At 41.1% G+C, this 21,851-nt stretch overlaps 1 protein-coding gene across 1 annotated transcript in view; it reads right to left on the bottom strand.

The window, feature by feature from the left end:
* LOC144478290 (octopamine receptor beta-1R) overlaps positions 1-18,874 on the bottom strand; it is a 70,201-nt gene extending 51,327 nt beyond the window's left edge. The window contains exons 1-2 of the mRNA XM_078196057.1: positions 17,539-18,874; positions 9,062-10,303 (exon numbers count right to left, since the gene is read on the bottom strand). Of these exons, the coding sequence (XP_078052183.1) occupies positions 9,062-9,810 (749 nt within the window). The 5' untranslated portion in view covers positions 9,811-10,303; positions 17,539-18,874. The remainder of the gene's footprint in view (positions 1-9,061; positions 10,304-17,538) is intronic.
* Between the last annotated feature and the right edge of the window lie 2,977 nt (positions 18,875-21,851).

Raw genomic sequence — 21,851 nt, 5'->3', positions numbered from 1 at the left:
TTAAACAATTGTGGAAATTGCTATGGTCTATCACAAAGAATAGTGAAACATAAATCAAGCTTCAACATCGAATTATAGAAAGTATTGCACTGTAATTTTCATTAGCGTGGAAATAGAATTATAAAAATGACTTTAAAAATTTCTACAATCTAGAAAAAGTCTAATTTGTCACCAAATTATGTAAAATAGAATTCATTTCTCTCCAGAATGGTACTAAAATTCCTGAACAAATGATCGTCCCCGAATTATAGCAAATTTTTACGCGTACCATTTTTACCATATTTTTACCATAACTAAGTTCAGTTGTCCGAACTCCTGAATTTTCCTCCATCGAAATCGCAATTCGCGCCCTCGACTAATTATAATAATTAATCTTGCGCCCCGTAGAAATGCCATTCTCGAGCAACGTTCGAAAGTTTCTCGTTTCCGCCGCGGCGCGTTAACCGAGAAGATGAATCGTCGAAGCGGTACTGGCGAGGGAAACCGAACACGGCCGATTTTCAGAACTCTCGATTCTTTTCGTTTCGCCCGGCTCTCCGCCGAAACTTCCGCCGCGGAACTTCGCGAAACCCGGCAAATAAAGTGTCGAACCCCCTCCCTCCCTCCCTCCGCGTCCTTCTCTTTTTCTGGCCCCCGGGGAGCCTCGATATTGTTAATGCAAATCCCGTGTTCGGAGTTCCTGGACGCGATTCAACTTCCGATATTTTCCACCGTGGCGCGCGTTTTATGTGCAGGAATCGATTGTTATTTCGACGGGGAAGTTCGAGATTTCGCGTCTCGAGTTGAAACGAGATTCCACTTTTTTGGCGAAATATCATCGAAATAATTGCGAACGATTCGCTGTGGGACTCGATTTTACTTTTATTTTATTCGTTTGGCAATTTTACAGAGTTTAGGCGGTGCTGTTGGACTGCGAACATTTCTGCAAATTTGAATTTATAACGGTGGTAATTTCGAAACAGTAACTATTTTTGTTTCGATATTTCTATAGCGAGTATTCTAACAAACGAAGGATATTTTCCTCAACTTTTTTCTAATTCTTTCAATGATCGTTCAAGATAATGAAAATAATTTCGACGGTGTTTAAACATTCGATACTATCCAAGAATATATAATAAATCCTGGAGATTTTTTTGGGAGGGAAATTTGGCAATTTTGGCAGTTCGAGAAAGCAATTTTCTGATCTGATTTAGGATAATACCGACCCAATTCCCGCTATTATAAATATTTCCGCTGCTCCGGATCGTAAAAGTTTATCGAATCGTTAAGATTACGGTATCCCGATCACCATTTTCCACTATTTTCGTTCTCCGGAAGGATTTCTCCGCCGAAGAAAGAGAGTTCTCGCGTCGCGGAACGAAATAAATCAAGTTCGACTTCGGTTAGGAATGTCCTAAAATTGGTAGACCCGATACGAGTAATTCGAGCAGCCGGCTTCCAATTTTATACACTCTGAACGGCGATCATGATCGTATGTCTGCGGTGCGCCTTCACCCCCGTTCGGTCGTTTCACGGTGAAAACGATCGATTCCGCGGCCGCCGATATCGCGTTACACGAGAATAGCGCCCCGGATTATATTTAACGCTAACATTTTTCGATGGCTATCGGGTTTACGGGGTCTATGTGTAGTACGAGATTACTCTAGCGATTTATTAACACGTATTCGTTCGGTAATTTGTTGCTCTGCTATTCAGAAAATGCCGGCATCTTTTGACGCTATTTGTAGAAATAATGCGGTTTATATTAACCCTTTGCACTCGGAGCCATTTTAACTGTAAATCTGAAATAATTTTTCTGGTTCGTGGTATTTCCATTCTATTTAACAAAATAAATTTATGCGCATACAAAATTTATTCTTGTGACTCCTACCAACAGTTTTGCTACTTGATAATTTTTAAAATCTAAACCTTATTGTTACAAAAATTATTTTGCAACGTAATGGCATAATTTTAGTGGTGCCTCAGAGTCACCACTCGAGTGCAAAGGGTTAAAACAACGTAACGTGGTAAAAAGTCATATATTTCTCAGGGATGGTTATTATTATACCATCTTTGGTTTAAATGATCTCCGTAGCAATGTTCTGTAAGTGGTGGAAGCAATTTTTGGTTTCCTTAAAGATCTACACTGCAATTGCATATCCTATACTGTGATACTTTTATACATTACTGATTATGAAACGAGTTAATATAAAATGGTAAAATGGTAAAATGGTAAAATGGTAAAGTGGTAAAGTGGTAAAATGGTAAAATGGTAAAATGGTAAAATGGTAAAATGGTAAAATGGTAAAGTGGTAAAATGGTAAAATGGTAAAATGGTAAAATGGTAAAATACTAAAATAAAATAGAAAAATACTAAAATAGTAAAATAGTAAAATAGTAAAATACTGAAATACTAAAATACTAAAATAAAATAGTAAAATACTAAAATAAAATGGTAAAATACTAAAATACTAAAATACTAAAATAAAATAGTAAAATACTAAAATAGTAAAATACTAAAATAAAATAATAAAATACTAAAATAGTAAAATAGTAAAATAGTAAAATACTAAAATACTAAAATACTAAAATACTAAAATACTAAAATAAAATAGTAAAATACTAAAATACTAAAATAGTAAAATACTAAAATAGTAAAATACTAAAATACTAAAATAGTAAAATACTAAAATAAAATAGTAAAATAGTAAAACAGTAAAATAAAATACTAAAATGCTAAAATACTAAAGAACACAAAACTCGTAAATAAAAATTGTTCAGCAGGACGTTCGTATCGATCATACTTGGTTTCAAGCGTCCGGTGACTAACAGTGGTGCCGCGCCAAAAACCAGGACATTCACAGAACCATTACACCCACGCCACCGTGACTCGACCAGATCCGACACGTGCCGGTTAATGTTCGCGAAACAACTGAGCTGTCCTTAGATCGCATTACGTAGCCTGACGGCCCATTTTCCAGATAGTACCACAAATGCGAACTGCATTTAGGATCTTATCACGGTTCTTAATTCTCGGCACGTTTCTAATAATAAATCACGGGGATACGTAACGTTGAATTTCTAATTCTAATCTATACTTTTTAATGCACGTTGATATATTTATTGTAAATCTATTTTCGAAGCCAAGCACCGATACGATGTGAACCAAAATTATTTACCACTCCTGTATACTAAATATTTTTAAATACATTGAACTACTTATCGAATAATTAAAATATTTTTGATATCTTTGGGAGAGTGTACAAAATTGTCCCATGGAAGACTGGCCCTTGAAGTTCCAACAAAAAAGCCCTTAAACGCAACAAGAACAATGCTACCAAATTCTTTCTAATTTTCTATAGTAAGCGATTTTCCTTCTAGCGTTTAATGAAACATACACAGCCAAATAATAAACAAATATAAAGAAATAAATTGCAACCGAACAAGGTTCCCGGTTGTGCAACCAAGGGCCAATTAAGTAATTCCTGCAGTTGGAAACCGCGTAAACACGCCGCGGCTCTCGTCGAGCATCAGCGCGGGCATCTCGAGGCAAAACCGTGGCACAGAACGCTCGAGGAATACCGACTCGGTAAATCACCGGTTAATTGCCGGTTTATCGATGTCTCGGGTATCGGGCTTTATACCTCTTCTCCGTCGTTGATTCGCGAAAACGTTTCCCGCGAACGCTTTAATAACGCGAAATTGAAAGATCCCGGCGTTTCCACGGTGCCTCCTTACATTTATTCCGTCGTTTACCGTGCTAATAGAGCAGTCGCGGTAACGATCGCGGCACAAATTGCCGAGGACTCCGCCTCGCCGTGTTCGCAAATACAGGGACGGCATCGCATCCTTCGCGAGGGTTCGGCGACGAATTGTTTACGCGAGCTCGTCGAATGTAAATAAGCCGATGCGGGGATGGCAAGTTCGTATGGGGGTTGGACGACGAATGGGGGTCGCATCGTTCGGGCGACGATCTGTTAGATTGGAAACCATGAAACGGGCGCCGCTGGTTAACACAGGATAAACTGAAACGCCCGTTTCATAGTTTCCAATACGATGATTGAGATGTGTCAGGTTGGAAACTATGAAACGGGCGCCGCTGCTGTACACAGAATTGGCAGAAACGCCCGTTTCATAGTTTCCATCCTGATAATTAAGATGTATTCGATTGGAAACTATGAAACGGGCGCCGCTGCTGTACACAGAATAGATAAAAACGCCCGTTTCATAGTTTCCAATATGATAATCACAATTTTCCGTCGCGCGAATAAAACCGAAGATTCCAAGACTACAGAAAATAGAAGTAAGCTAATATTGTAGAATAGTATAGTAGAAATACCCTTCGAATAATCTCAAAAATATAAAATCAAGCTTTCGAACCATTGCAATTTTATTTAAATACTTTATTTCATTTTTTTCCGTACTCCTACATTCGTTGTCAACTAAATCGTTTAATCAAACCTTGTACAATATTTCCGCTTCTAAAAATCTCCTAAAATCCTCGACATTGTAAATAAACCTCTCTTTTATCGGCGCTCGCGCGCACCAATTTCGAGACTTTACATTCGCGTAAGTATGCGCGCCAGTCGTTACATAAACCGTAGCGATAGTTGCGAAAAAAAACATGGATTTTCGTGGTTTCGCAGGAGAAATAAATTATTTTTGTAATGAAATATTTTAGTCGAGATAAAAGAACTGGGTCAAGTCTCTCCTTGTGCCGGCTATAATTCTGCTGAACCGTTTCATAAATCCTTGTCGTATATTGTACAGGGTGGATTGAATAAATTCATCGACAGAATAAATTATTCTAAGGAAGAACAAATCAGCTGAAACTTATTTATATTTCTCTTGTGCAGATATTATTTACTTGCTTTGATCGATAGTGTTCAACTGAAAGTTTATAAATTGAAATTTCAGTATCTTTGGCTACCTGCGATAATTATACCGGTTCGGATGTTTGATATTCAAAATGGCGAAGCGTCGAGACAGCGCCTCCAATTTTCCAATTTTTATAATAACAATTTTTATAAATCCATTACGAATCAAATTTCCTACAACTTGCGTAAGAAGTTATATTTATTTAATACCACAGTTCTTCCATCGATTTAGTAGCATTAAAAATTGAAATATATATTTTAATAATTAATACCAACGAGAAAGCCGAGATAAAATCGTCCCGTCGAAGTTCAATTTTTCTGTTATATATTACATTTATTAACTGGCGTTAATAAATATACAGACGTGCAACAATTTATCAGAGAATACGCGATTCTGTGTTACAATGGAAGACGGTAGTTCGCTCGACGTTTGCCCGCGCGCAGCGAAGAGTGCGCAGGAATTCCGGAACTGGTTACAAAGCAAACTTTCCGAAAGCAATATCGAACAACTATTATACTAAACGTGGGTATATCGTATCGCTCGTTCGAACGACGTGCTTTCGATGGAAAAGCCTAATAGATAGACCCTAGAATTCACGATTAAGCCTTCAACCTTCGAACCCAGGCGCTGATTACGCTACAAAGAGATAATGATAAGAATAATTATATCTACGAGAGAACGATCTATCACACGAGCTATCGCAACATGGCGCAACAATAACTGCAGAAAGCTATGAAGTTAAATCCTCGGGTGATGAATTGCCGTGAGAAAAAAGAAGAAGGTCTGTTAAACTCTGGGAGTGATGAATTGCAGAAAAAAGACTGTTCTCTGGCCACGGAAGTCGTCTGGTTACACGAAAACGCTCGCTTGCATATCGCTGGTGTAATGGATTACCGTGTGCGCTCCGCGGTGCACTTTTATGCAGTTTTTACAGCGTTCTACCGCCTGATCCATTTCCAACCATTGATACACTAATTAGTTCTTTTCTAATCGATTTCTAACCACTGCAAACATATTTTTATCCAGAGATATTTTTTTAAATATTGTATATTTATATTGTATTATATTACAATATTTAGGATATATATTTATTCAAGGTTCTATTTGCATTTTTGCGTTGAAGGTATTAAACGAATATTAAACTCTAATCAATAAGTCTCTCGGACTTATATTAATAATTACAAATATATATAATATCAAATAATATATATATAATATAAAATAATATATATATAATATAGAATAATATATATATAATATAAAATAATATATATTTATAATTTAAAATAATATATATTTATAATAAAAAATACAATAATAAATTGGCGACGTGCGCAGAAGGTGATAGCGATTCTACAGCAACGATTAATCCAAAACACGACGAAAATTAAACGGACGCATGCGCGAAGAATTTTCACGTGCCGAGGCAATTGCTTTTTAACAGCCCCCTAATTTCCGAGCCCTATAAAAAAAATACCGACGTCCGCGAAACAATGGGCGAGCACCTATTTTTTCCCTCTCTCGTGTCTTATTCTGCGCGATCCGGAGTGGTTAAATGGAACTGCGAATTGTTGCCGCGACGTCGGCCGAGTGTGCGGTAAACGTTCCGCGAAGTGAACGTCACACGACGGTTGTTCAGCCCCCTCGATTAATTACGATTTTTTTGTACTTTTTCACGTGTTTCGCGAAGTGATACAGTTCGTTACAGCAGTACACACTCTCTCTCTCTCTCTCTCTCTCTCTTTCCGTTTCTGTTCTCTCTCGCTCGCTCTTCAGGAGCAAAAATTGATCACCGCCGGTACCGATGCAATTCCATTCGTTCCTGGATCGCGCGTTCTCCAAAATAAATTGCAACATGAAAGTTTTATTCGTTTCGAGCACCGGCGGCGAGGTGATTTATCGTTTGCCGCACTCATCGGCAGCTGCGTGAAAGAATTAAAAATTCGCGGGAACGGTGAAACTGGAACCGTTTTCTTTCCGCCGGCGGCTCGAATTACACGGCAATTCCTGTTCTGTATTTATGGTTAACCCTTTGAACTCGATGAAAATTGTTATATCGTTTCCAAAATAATTTAGATATTAATAGAAAAAACCTTCTATTTAAAAGACTGTTAAAATATGCAAAAATTGTACTAAGTTATATAGTATGAAAATGCTATAGTCAAGATAGCTATTTTGAATCCGGGCTCAAAATGGCTCCGAGGGCACAGGGTTAAACGACTACAAAAAATCCTCCATATTTTCGATAATATTAACGTATTACAGAAAGCTTTTGTTTCCTAATTTTAGTATGTATTTAGTTGAAATTTTACGATGACAAGATGGAGCATAACGTGCGCCATTTTGGTGAACGACCAAGCTGTACCTATCCGCGGCCATCTTGTATCTAACGCGATACTTCTACACCTCTGCATTCATTTTTTCGGCCATTTTCCCATTGCGAAATCGAGAAGATCGCGGCAGATGCATAAATATTCCAACGGGCATGCAAAAGACATCAATCTTCCGCGATGGTAAAGAACGCGTGTTCGGCGAACTGTCTTCGCGTCGACAATTTCCGTGCACCGTCGCCCCCGCGCGTCGACGTGTGCAATTTCCGGTGTTCGCCAGTTGTCCGAAAAAAGGGAAACCGCTTCCGTGACGTTTCCGATCGTAAGGGTGGAAATGACTTGCCGCGACAGGAAACGATCTTTTCCGTTCAGTGCCTCAGATCGGGGCGATGGGACCCCATGAAGACTTCGAACGTCCAATAAAAACGTCTCAATGCTCTCCCAAATAATTTTTATATTATTATATTATTGTATATGTATATATAAAATTATTAAAAGTGTAACTGTTGTATGAATTGCAAGACTCAATTTAATATGCATAAAATGCACTTTGCAATACAAAAATTTAAATACTACAAAGTTAAACAAATTATTTTGGATTTCTAGTCCATATTATTGTATATATATATATAAAATTATTAAAAGTGTAACCGTTATATAAATCTCGGAACGCAATTTAATATACACAAAATGCAGTTAGTCATTTTCTTAAATAATTCTAAACAACTTCTAGACAGTAAAGAACGCGTTTCCAAAATACACAAAATGGCCGCCATCGCGCCACCAAATTCACCCGCACCCATCGAACTGATTATATTCGCGTCCATTCGAATTACCTGTCCACAATAGAAACGACCCGATTGCAGGGACTTCGCAGCAATGTTCTCGACGATCGCAATCGTGTTCGATTGCCGATCGGGAACGCGAAACGATTCGACGAGAGACGTTCGAACCGCACTTGAAATCTCGATATAGCCACCGCCCACATAATTGCGCGGCGAAATAATTGATGGGCCGGCGAACCCGGAACACAGTAATTAGTGGGTTATTCACGAAATGTAATAGCGCCCGTTTCCAGGGCGCACGGCCTGGTTCGCTCGCGAACAAAATTCTCCTGTGGATAGACAACGTGTGGTGGTGGTGGGGGGGCCCAGGGCGCCGTCGCCTATTTATGCCGAATGGGAGACAATCGGGAGCACTGGGATTAAAGTTAATTGCATCGGCGATGCTCGGGGGTTTTGTTGCCAACTCACGGATTTGCATGACGGGATTAACGATTTTTCTGACGTCGAATAATAATTATTTTCGATTTCAATTAAGAGTCGAATCCGATGGAACGGACTCTTAAGTAATTAGAGTCGGAGACGGAGCGAATTGGATTTCGCGTGGGTAATTAGGTTCTCTGAGATAACGGGGCGGTAGCAGAATTTAGAGACTGGATATGCTATTTACGAATCATAATTAACATGTCGATCGTAGAGATATCTTTGAGCTTCTCGTCTTTAAGATTTATTATCAAAGAAACGATAATTCAATTTAGCGGTTGATCGTATAGTTACGCGACGTATAATGCAACCTTAACCCCTTAGGCACGGCTGGATTTTGCGCAAATAAAGTCTTTTATAATTACCATTTTTCTTAATATACATTATTTTGCCATACAATTATATAATAGTATTAATTACATATATTCTTTTCCGAGTGCATGGTATATACATACTTTCACTTTAATCGTTTACTTTAATAATTAATAAAACAATCGAGTAAAGCACGCAACAGTCGCCGCAACGTGGCGCGCCGTGCCTAAGAGGTTAACTAAAACCATCCAACCTAAAAATATATATACATCCCGAAGGTAAAAACGGTTCACTCACCGGTAAAGCATGCGCTCCTGTCTGTCCGCCTCCCGATAGATCTTGTAGTACATGGCGATCATGATGATGCCGGGCACCCAGAAACTGACACTGGAGCTGATCACGGCGTACGGTTTGTTCACTTGGAACACACACACGTCCGGGTAGTTTCTGCGGAACTGTAGATGCTCCTCGGTGGTGTACCATCCGACGAAGATCGGCAGGAAGCTCATCACGGTCGGCGAGCACCACACCACGCTGAGCATCGTGCTCAGCCGAAAGTTAGTCATGATCAGCGGATAGTCGAGCGGCTGGACGATCGCGTAATAACGGTCGACGCTGATGCAACAAAGGTGCAGAATGGAGACCGTGCTGAAGAACACGTCCAACGAGTTCCAGACGTCGCACATGAAGTAGCCGAACAGCCATCTGCCGGACAGCTCGACCGAGGCGTTGAACGTCATCGCGAAGATGGCGACAAGCATGTCGGCGAGGGCCAGCGAGACCACGAAGTAGTTGGTGATAACGCGGAGCTTGCGGTGTCTCATCACGGACACGATCACAAGGAGGTTGCCGAACAGGGCGCTGAGGATGATGAAGCCCATCACGGTGGCTTTGAGTATCAGCAGCAGGACTTGCTCGAACTCGGGACCGTCGTGGTCGTAGGAACTGGTCTGGTTTCTCTGGCCGGTGTCGAGCAAAACCTTCGATATGTTCGAGTAGTCGGTCGCGTTTCTGGTCTCGTCGTCCATCGTTTCGTTCAGCTCCATCCTTAACCGTAGTCCCTCTCTCTCTCTTTGGTTCGCGTTTGATCTCGTTACCGACGAGAATCTGCCTCGCCCTGTGCCACGCCGGATGCGTCCCCGGCGCGAATCAAGCCGTCCCGCCAGCCCATCGAAGACTCAAAGATCGAGATTCAATGCCTTCGATCGACGACACCTAACCTCCGACCACGGTGACAGATAAACGACCCGGATCCCGGCGATGGCTTCCCCGCACGATCGAATCGCGTCGACATTTTCATGAACGCCAGGTGGACACGTGACACCGCAGGACAATCGTATGCAGTGTTTATGGATGAAACTCAGCGCACGGTGGCTGACGTTGATCTACACCGGTCCACAGCAAGATGGCCGCCCCCGCGAAGCTCCCTTTGGCTGGATTCCAGGTGGTGCCCTCGCCAGTTCGATTCTCGTCTGTGCCCGATGCCGGCACCGACGGTTCTGCGTTCCACAGCACTTTTTGTACATCGTGACCGGGCCTCTGCAATTGCAAAAATAAAACGGTTTCAGATTCTCGTCGGTGACGCTTCAATCCCCCGGTCGTCGCAGGTAAGAGGATCGAATTGATCAAAGTACCGACGAACGGGGCACCGTTGGTAATAGTCATCGGAAACTATGGCCACGCTATCCCGTGGTTTTCTGTACGAGGACTTTCAAAGAGCGTTGGATTGATCAAAGTCGATAATGGATTGTTTAATTATAGTCACGCGACACCCTTTCGAGGACTCGTTCGAGAGTTTCGAGAGCTTTTCTTGTCGACGACTTTCACAGAGTGTTCGATCGTTGTGGGTTAGGTATTGATTAATTTCGTGGCTCGTCCGATCGTGGTCATTCGAAACTTTTTTATTTAATAGACTTGGCAAACCGTAGGGCACTTTTGTTTAATATAGTTTATTATAATCTGAAGTATAAAATATATATATCGCTGTTCATCTCGCTGTACACACGCTCCACCACAGACTGACTCGCCTTCGTTACAGTCACATGCGTCACAGTGCTCTAGTCCATAGGGTAGCGCACCCCTGTAGTTATATATATGGCGCGCAAATTCAAACATTCTAATTATAGTAATGACAGAATTTTTATCATTTACAACAGAAAATCTAGTTTTTTTTTAAGCTGCACTTTATCACTTATCGACCAGATCAGTGACGGAGTATTCTAGTCTGGGACCTTCGAAAACTAATTCCTTCAAATACCTACAAAAATTCGAATAAAACAAAATCGTAATTAATTCATAAAAATCGTAATTGATTCACAAAAATCGTATTTGATTCACAAAAATTGTAATTGATTCACAAAAATCGTACTTAATTCATGAGAATCGTATTTAATTCACAAAAATCGTAATTAATTCATAAAAATCGTAATTGATTTAGAAAAATCATAATTGTTTCACAAAAATCGTAATTGTTTCACAAAAATCGTAATTAATTCATAAAAACCGTACTTAATTCATAAAAATCGTACTTAATCCAAAAAATCGTACGTAATTCACAAAAATCATGATTAATTCATAAAAATCGTAGATACGAAAAATTGTTCTCATTATTAAACGTAACGTAATAGCCACCGCAAATTCGAGATGATTAAACAGTTAGCTGAAACACAATTCCGACTCCGCGTTTAACGGACCACTTTAATTACCCTGTAATATCTTATTCCCTTTTCCATTTCATGGATAATTAACAAGACCAGACTCCATTAACGCGCGAAACGATCTCGCATATATTTTTCCGCTTGGTTTATTGACAGCGGATTTATAATCCAATTGTCGGCGAATATTCGTCCGAGCGAAATTAAATAACGTACTATTGAAAATGGAAAAGCTGACTCCTTGATCGGAACTCGCGCGCCTGCGACGACTGTCGCGCGCTGTATTTTTAATCGTAATTTCCCAGGCGAGAGTCGGCTTTCGAAATAAAAGCTTCGAAAATCGCCTCTGTCAGCCAATTCATGACACTTATTATGCTGATCCGGCTAGATATTCGACGATGAAAATTTATTCATAAATTCCATTCCGGGTCTTGAATCTCATTAACGGACCCAATTACAATGGAAAATTAAATCATCGCTGCTAATCAACGATGAACGGAGCGACGAATATCTGTCGCGCTCTGTCCACTATGATTTCTAGCTTCCCCGCGGTTATTATAGCACGATGCGACGTTTATTTTACCAGTAAAATCTATATAAAATTATCTAAATTTTATTGATCATTTTCAAAACTTTCGTTTGCTACAATTGTTGTTAAGAAATTTATTAAATTGATTCGAGTGATTGTATAAATTGTTCAAGAAGCAACAGAGCTACGTAACAGTTTAATATATTGCAAATAGTAATACAAATAATCCCGTAATGTTTGGTGGTAAAATTTTTAAATTAGATAATTTCATCGATCACTGTGCATAAATAAAAATAAACCGTTAAAAATAAAGATACTGGCGATTACGTTAGCTCGTGTGAAGTACGGTGTTAATTATTAAAATTCGTCGTGTGTACGGACCACTGTGGAAAATTAAATTGTCGCAGGTTGATCAACTATGAATGGAGCATTATACCTGTCCCACACCGTCCAGTATAATTTCTGATTCTCTGCATAACGTTTGGGGCGTGTTACTGCGGCTTTTACTTTTGCCGTGGACAGAGGACACACGGGATGGAAACATCATCTCGTTTAAGCGACCGCGCTACATGTCGTTTATGAAAACGTTTCACCGGTCAAATGTAGCTCATTTCCCACGATATATCTGGTCAACGTTCTAGCTACGGCCGAGTTTTGTTTAGTTACGAATCAACGCATCCATTTAGCGAAATATCAGGTGTTTTACCGCAATTTCGGTTCGCCTCCGCATATGTTTGTTTCGCGGACGTCGCAACGAAAATAACAATAGGACGGGTCAAATCGAATTCGCGGTCCAATCAATTTTTTTTTCTCATCTGTATATATAAAAAGCTTTATATGTCGCAGAAACATCTGCGTAGAATTTGATGTTTTTAAATACACGTTTTATTAAAACAGATGAACGTATCAGAGTGAAGCGTCTGGCACGTTGTTAATAATGGAATATTTAATTGTTATCACTGAAATATTTAATTGTTATCACTGAAATATTTAATTGTTATCACTGAAATATTTATTTATTATCACTGAAATATTTAATTGTTATCACCGCAATATTTAATTGTTATCACTGCAAAATCTCATTTAAAATTGAACAAGTAAAGTACACATTTAATAGGAAATAGAATTTTCAGGAGGTCGAAGGTACATTTGAATGCCGCGAACGAATTACGTTGCGAGCATAGCGGAACAATTATAAAATGACGGAAGACTGTGTACGAAATTCGCGAAACAACGGGAAACAATGGTGAAAGAACCGACGATGAGTTGGTAAAATAACAAGCGCTAAAAAAGCGGCCGGCAAAATTGGCGAGAACTCGCGGCGGCTGCGAAAAGGCGGGAGAACTGTGAAGCCAACGGAGCGTTTCGACGTTTCGATGAATCCGCGACAGTATGAAACGAACCGATCCGCGCGCACGTGGCGGAACCGACGCGCGAGACCCCCGGCCCGAAATCAGAAATTCCAAACGAACCGTGACCCGATTCTCGAGTTCTTCGCCGGCAAACGAGGATCGTGATTACCAGCGGTATAATTCGATAACAAAGGTACGTTAATTAACCCGGGGGACGTTCGTCAAACCGGCGTAGGTTTCGCTTCGACGAGAGAAGAAAGAATAGAACCCGGCTAGCACGGCCAAGGACAAGCGAACATAATCGGGTAGCTCGAGGGTCTTTCACGCGAATTCGTATACATAGAAGTAGCATAATTATTCCTCGATAACGAAGCTGAAAGAATTCGAGCGCTGTTTAAATCAAACATTTCGATATTCTTATATTTAACCCTTTGCGCTCGACGCGTGCCTTTAGCGATTGTCAAACAGACAGACAACATTGTGAAACAAAGTTTACACGTTCGATTGCTAGAGCCGACTAATTCCACGCTATCCGCATATTGGAGAAACGATTATTCTTGCCGGGGAATTCGATAATAGTATCTTGGCGAGCGCGGAACTTCTTCCGTTGCCGCCGGTAGCTTATAAAGCCAGACATATGGCCGAGCCGCGCTACTGCCGCCCGGGCGTGTATGGAACCGGAGAAGTTTCGTTCGCGAATCGGCTGGTACGGGCTAACGAGGAGAGCCGGCCGAGTGTTACGCCGATTTTTAATGAGACGTTCCGCGGATTGCAGTACTCGTCGCGTCGAGAACTTTAGTGCCTCCCTTTTCGGGGGCCGATGATTCCCAAGATGTTCGAAGTTAAACGCGGATCAAATATTTCGAGCTCGATCTCCTTGCGTTAATGCACGTTCGCTTTCACAATATTTTATAGTCTTCGCTTTTGTTGCATTTGTTAATATAGATGATTATATTGACAATTAATTTTAACCGCATGATGTGCAATGACTTTGCTTCAAGTACTGCTGTTAACCCTTTGTACTCGAAGCTATTTGAACTGTAATTAACTTTTCTAACGTGTGACATTTCCATTTTATCTAACAAAATGTATTTTATGAAATTGAATCTTGCAATTAATGAAACTTATACTTTTAATAAAAATGTAATGAAAATAATATACTTTTGAAATCTAATTTTTCATTATAAAAATGATTTTTGGTGCTGTAACTATTTTAGTGGGTGCCTCAGAGCGCAAAGGGTTAAATGACACAAATATTGTTGCATCGATCATCTTTTACATATTTTCAACTCTTATGTTAAATCATCATCGATCATCTCCTTAGTCCAAATATGAACGATTAATAATTATAATTGACTGCTAAACAAATTAAAATTTGAATATTCGCAACTCTCACAGAAAATTAACTATTTTCGCATTTTTAATAAAAACAGCATGGAATGTCTACTGCTTATCTTCAGACGTCATTATTTTACCATCCACGTACTATACAACGATTCCACGTACAACAATTTCACGTACAACAATTTCACGTACAACAATTTCACGTACAACAATTTCACGCGCAACAATTTCACGTACAACAATTCCACGTACAACAATTCCACGTACAGCAATTCCAACGTTTGTTTTACTTAATTCGCGAAGCGGCCAGCACCGCGTCCACTTTGAGCATTTACTTGATTGTGTTCCGGTTGAACGGCTACTGCACAGAGACTTCCGATCGGTCGAACGGCGAAACAAAAAAGACGAACTTGTAATAGCTTAGAATTGGATCCGGCCGTTAGCGTGTACCGTCTTTATTGATATTTCCACGGCGCTTCACGATCCGAAAGGCTCTTCTCTCTGTATTTTCTGGGCGAAGCACCCTTTTCCCGTTCGGTTACGACTTCTGGCCTCGTTGCCGGGGCATGTCCTCCTGTCGTTTGCTGTTCAACAACGGCTGATTCCGTGTTACACCACCTGGTGCTCCACCGCCATATTCCTGCAGACGCGTACTTCGACGGTGACAACGCGTCTCTCCGATGTTTCCTTTAGATTTTATATCTCGACTGATTCTGACGGTTTCGCCGAATCGCGGAACATAGGAATTTCTTGACCTATTTTCAATAATAACATCTATTTAATTAATTACTGCTGCGAAAGCGGTACAGTGTACGGGTTTCTTGAGATGTCGCCATTTCAAGGGAATATTCAGAAGTCTGCTCTTTCGCGGTGATTTATTTAAAGAGATCGTTAGAAGGTTCCATCTTGTACTTAATAATAATAATAATAATAATAGTAATAATAATAATTTTCGCTACCGTCATTGAACGTCTCGAAGTCTAACACATTGAATACGAAAGAGTTCCAATACCACCCCCTACGATAAATATCAACTTTCCAGTTTTCCTTTAATTAATTAAATTGCATTAACTGTGTGGAGATGTTAGTGGTCGATCGTCGGCACTGAACGTGTACAAATAAATTGTTCCACTAGAATCGTCCGCGCGGTACGTTGCCGAGAGATCGCGCGCTCGTAAAAACCGTCGACAAAGTAGTCGCAGCGTGTTACCGCGAACATAACCTCGCCAAGAGATGTTCATTCATCGTCGCCGCTCGAACAGCACGCGAGGCGTGTGTGTTTCGAAGGAGACACGTTTCGATAACTACCCTCCGTACGGAGTCATGTTCGAATCGTGCCCGGAATCAACGCTCGAGAAACGTTCGAGGCGTCGGCTAATAATAGCCCGTCGGAGAGCGGTTCGCGTCGCTGCCGGTATTATTATGTATTATGCGAACACAGAGGATCAAACTGTGGCATATTTCATCCCATTTTTCGTAGGATCCTGGCGCGCACCTGGGTCTTTCCGCGCGTCGAGGGTATCGACGATCGCCTCGGGACAATGAGAACGACGACGATTTTTCGTTCTTTGTCCGAGCACCGACTCCTGTCCGCTTCCGTGGAGACGTCTTCACGAAGAAGAATGGCCGGGAATTTTCGGCGGAAACGAGCGACAAAAGTCGAAACGGTGATAAAGGAAGGCGCGCATCGTCGCCGTCCTCCGCTAAATGATCCGTGATTAATGGAGAAGAATGATAGCGGCGTTTGTATCGCGAAACGATGCCGCTACTCGTTGAAAAATGAAACTGGGGGTGGACGCGCCCCTCCCCTGGGTCAGGTGTAATTTTCTCTCCGATTAATCGACGATCGCGATTTTATGCGGACGTTTATTAGTTTTATTAGGGCGGCTCGGTGATGTGTTCATTCTGTTCCGCGACTCTTTTAACCCTTTACAGTCCGTTGTCACCTCTCAGGGGACATCGTGACTCTAGTATATCACTAGACATTTAATAATAAAATAATTTCTCCGGCTTAGAGCATTTCCATTTTATATGACAAATTATTTTATTGAATATTATAATATATTACTTTGTTCCAAACGTATACTATACTATATAATATACTATGTATGCTATATAATATAAAAGTCGATAGAGATTGGTAGGTAACATCCATGATGGCGCGGAGTGTAAAGGGTTAACAATGCTTTTAACGAGGAAAGCAGCGGCGCGGATTGTTGCAGCGAGTTTTTCTTCTAATCGATCGTTTTATAGAAATTGTAGAACAAGTTTGGTCGTACAATTAAAAATTCAATTGATAAAAATTAAAAAGTCTATAAATAAGAATAAAGAAGAGGAAAGAGAGAGAAGACGTGGATTTTCTATCTCGGTATTAACCCCTTGCCGTACCATTTTCTTTACAATGTACTATGACTAGAATTTTTTCGATCGTATTAATTCCTTAGAAGAAAAAAAGGAATTTTATAGTTATTTCGTACGTATGTCTATTTAAATGTTTAAATATTCGTGAGAAGAGAATCAAATTTGGTTACCGCTTAAAGGAATAAATAAACATTGATACCTCTTATTACTAGAAATCTCCATAACGTGTCTGATTTATTAAAGTACGGCAAAGGGTTAACGCGAACATATTTTGTCATATATATACAGCTGGATTTAATCGAATTATTTCCACAGCTGTCGAACATTGACCCGGAAAAATCATTTCCATCGGTAGATCCGTCGCGGCGAAACCGTGCCGGGAGAAATGCTTCCCGTGCACGTCGACGCGCGTAAAATAAATATTAAATAATCCATAAAACGGTGTACCGCGTACGTATAACGAAGTAAACCATATTTATGAACCGACCCGATAAATCCGCCGACCGAATTCGATTAAATGTAACGAATGTTTACCTGAGTGTTCCACAGGTGCGGCGATTCCCGGTCGGTCGCGCCGTCGACGCCGTCGGATCGTCGCCCCGCGAAATTTCACCAGCACTCGTTTCGTTCGAGTTATCGTCCACGGAACTCCAGATGACAGAATAAACCGGAGAAAAGCGTTCGAACGCGCGCGCGGGGGAACCGAAACTTTTTCGACGAAACGATTTCAACCACGCTGACTTTTTATCACCGGGTAATTAATTCGGTATTCCCGCGGCGGCTGACACGGTCAGCTTATCCGCGAAATCCTCTCCTCTGGATCCGCGAATTTTCCTCGGAATCTCGTCGGTCATCCCTTCTCCTGCTTCGTCATCGTCGAAGAAAAACATCGAAGCTCACTTAACCCGGCGGATACAGTTCCGATAAAATCTCTCGCCAACAGTTCCAAAACGGATTAAACGTTCACTGCCCGGTAAACTGAAACGTTACACTTCTCGCAGCAGGTTGAAACGCGTTAGCACCGATCAGTTCGACGCGTTAGCACCGATCAGTTCGACGCGTTAGCACCGACCAGATCAACGCGCTTCGCGAAGTCCCCATTAATTATCACTCGCGATCCCAAACTGCCATTCATCGTTCAAAGAGACGTATCCGTGTCCGCAGAATTCTATCTCTCTAAGCAGACTCCTCTTCCATAGAATCGTGGGACGAACAGGGGTCGTCGGTGGTCGTCGGTAGTCGTCTCTGGAGGATGCTTCGGGGAGGGTGTATCCCGATCGCAGGACACCGCGATCCGATGAACAGACAAGCTATCTCGTTAACTGTGGCCAACTATCCTTCCAGGCTTCCGGCGAACTGGCCAACAGGAAGTCCCGTCGCGTTCACCGTTCTCTGCCGGGTATCGCCTAAACTGTGCCACGTAGCCCGGGGACCGCCTCACCACCCCCGCGGAGACTTCGCCGAAATCTTCGGGATTTCGGAGTTGAACGGGCAAGTCGGAGTTGAACGGCCCGGTTAGAGGGAATCCCAGATCGGGGATCATCGGGGTCTGTCCATCAATCAGAAGGTTTATGGGGGGGGGTTGGTGGTTCGGTGATGGGGGCGACGATCAGCGGGATTTCGGAACGATCCGCGGGAGCCACGTGCCGCTAACGACTCCGGTTCGAGAGAGACTTGTTACGGATCGATTCGAAGCGCCGAGCCTCGACTAAGAATCGCCGTAGGAAACCGGGTTAACTCGACGATGTTTTCCTCGTTACGGTTTTGTAGAGCGGCGGTTTACTTTTGTTTACATCGCGAGATGCCAACCTGGCGAGAGAGGTGGCGAGAATCGCGGAGCAGACGGGACGTCGCCTGTCGTCGTGCGAACGGCTTGCGAGGCCGCGGTGAACTGTGGTCAGAACTCGCAGCTTTCCCGCTTTCCGCCACCCTTCGACCGCTCCGGCGGCAGCACCGGGGGTGTCTGCACCTCGCGTCCCCTGCGCGAACGCCCACCAACGGGAAGACGATACCGCTGCCGGTGGGTAGCTTTCCCGACGAGGCTGCGGCCGGGGGATGCGAAATCGAAAGGCGAAGTTTCCCTGATATTTATACAATTTTCTTTTCGGTGAAAATATACCATGACTCCTTGCATTATAATACCTTTAAATCTGCGTTAATCAGCGCTTATTTATCGCTGATAGTTTGAACACTTTACCGACCGGTCATTTGGTCGTAAAAACTTCAACGATTTTAAATCTTCTATACTGATTTCATTTATTTTATTAATCGTGAAAGATATTTAAAATGTTCTATGATAATATTGAAGTTCACGGTAATACGATATAACATATGTTAATTCAAGGATAACATAAACAAAAATCAAGGACCTATTAAAATTTCTGAGAGATACAGGCTTATTAAACAAAATATTATATTTAAATATTAAATATAATATTTAAATAGAAGGTCGCTAATAACCTTGTAGCTGATGCGACGTAAAACCTCTAAGAAAAAAAGAAAAATAGATAGAAAATTAATGGTTAAATTATTAAATTAACCTGGTTAAGAAAATTAAATGGTTGAAAAGCCGATTTATAGAAAACCGGCCGATGAAGTGTTAATAAAATTACCGGGCAATTTCTATTGCTTTCATTGTCTTCGTGTACTGTAACAATGCGATTAATTTTTATTACAAGTGCCTAAAGGTCTATAATCCAGTGAATTGAATTTAATATTCACACATTATGAATAGAGACACAGGAAACATTTTCTCTCCTTTTTCTATTACATCAAAGAAAAGTTAACATCCAACCATTTTCATCAACGGAGAAAAATGACATTGCAGAGAAAAGCAATAGAGTTTAATCACAACAATAACGTTGGCTCGATTTAGCGGCATTAACTAAACGTTAACTCCACGAACTGCCGGTTAATTAACTCCTCCGTACTTATTCGCAGAAGATACTGCGGGACATAACGTTTTCGGGTTGTCACTTACGACTCCCGGCGGCCATTTTCTCAGCCAGGGTCTGCCCGGCTTTTTATTGGTTTCGAGTGCGTATTACGTCTCTTTTTATGGAAGACCGTGGGGCTCCTCGGGATTGTTCGGCGAACGCCTCAAATCTTTATCTATTTTGCTCGGTATTTTTTCGTCGTGTCACTCGCAAGCGAACAACTTCTTCTCGTCTGGCAGCGAGAAGGTAAAAAGGGGGGGGGGGGGAGGAAACCTTTGGGGGACGATGCTGTAATTTGTGACACGACCGTGTTAGCTCCATCTGGACCGTCTTCTGCAATCCGTCCCGATTTATTCTTAAAGGAATACACGGGTTCCCTTTTTTCTGGCCTTGATTGATAGAGGAGGAGCCTTTCTGTTCGGTGTATTTCAATTTACTCGCGCTCCGGGGAACAATGGTTCACGATCAAAAGGTTTCGATCAAAGGAATTATTCACGACGCAGGAGAAATGTTTAATGAAAGAAAAATAATTATTCTAGCATAATGGTCGATCCGTCGGACGGGAAATATTTATGGGAAACACGTGCATAATGTTTCGAACGTGGTTCTTGTTTCTACAAAATGAGACGAGAGACGAGATATAATAAATCTCACCTTATCTAATAGAAAAATGACGAATTTTCGTCATACCGATGAATATATATATATGTTAATATCATTTGCAGAAGTTTTTCTTCTAAATTTACAAAAACGTGAAGTGCATCTTTTCGGATCGTCGAATCGGATTCCACTCGGTCCCCGCAGAAATAAACCGATTTCCAAGGAATTCAAGACGCGTGTTAGGAAAATGATGTTTGAAACTCGCAGGGGAGAAAGAGAAATTCACCCGAGTCTCCCACCTTTCGCAAGTGAATATTCGCGCGAGGGGCGCGCGAGACTCGATCCGCACCCTGGGAAATAAACTCCTTCCGGCAAGTTACCATAAATTTTCGTAACAGTTCGATACGGAACGGTTTTTTTTTTTTTTATCGGGTTCCCGGCGAGAGATATCGCGGATCGACCTTCCGTGTAAACGTTCCTCCGCAGTTTCGCAATATCTGGCACAATTTTTCATCAGTCAATTCCGCGGATTAACGTACAGTTTACGACCGTTTCTTGCGCTGCGAGGAAACTAGCACATTTTTCAATCTATCGACGCGATCGAATTTCTTTGAATAGCACGACGATGTAAGGCCATTGCTAGATTGCGACAAATATAAAATTATCGTCATCTTTAACAGCACGGTGTAACAATATATAATCGGTTAAATGAATATTCGTACTTTCATTGTTTATAAGAGAAATCATAGTTTCCAATCTAATAAATTGGGTAGACGTCGTGTTTTACCAATGTATTACGTTGGAAACTATGAAACGGGCGTCGCAGCTGAAGATAGAATAGACAGAAACGCCCGTTTCATAGTTTCCAATGTAATAAATTGGGTAGACGTCGTGTTTTACCAATGTATCACGTTGGAAACTATGAAACGGGCGTCGCAGCTGAACAAAAAGCTATACAAAGCGCCCGTTTCATAGTTTCCAATCTAATAAATATTTCTATATTTTAACCCTTTGCACTGGAGCGATGACTTTGTTGCACTATTAAAAATTGTTATAACTTGTAATTTGTATTTATATTTAAGTAAACTTATATTTATCTATTTAATATTACAAGACCTTATTTTACACGCACATAAACTGCACCAAGTCATAATGAAATAGATCAGAAATAGTGTCTTTGATTTATAGTTGAATCGACTTCGAGTGTAAGGGGTTAACCTTTTAGACACGACGCGCCATTCTAGTGACTTTCGCGGAATAATAATCGCATTATTAGTTATTAAAGTAAACGATTAAAGTGATAATGTATTA

Source organism: Augochlora pura, chromosome 2, assembly GCF_028453695.1.
Source record: "Augochlora pura isolate Apur16 chromosome 2, APUR_v2.2.1, whole genome shotgun sequence".
NCBI lineage: Eukaryota > Metazoa > Arthropoda > Insecta > Hymenoptera > Halictidae > Augochlora > Augochlora pura.
The sequence above is the reverse complement of the archived record's forward strand: the minus strand, read 5'-3'. Positions and strand labels throughout refer to the sequence as shown.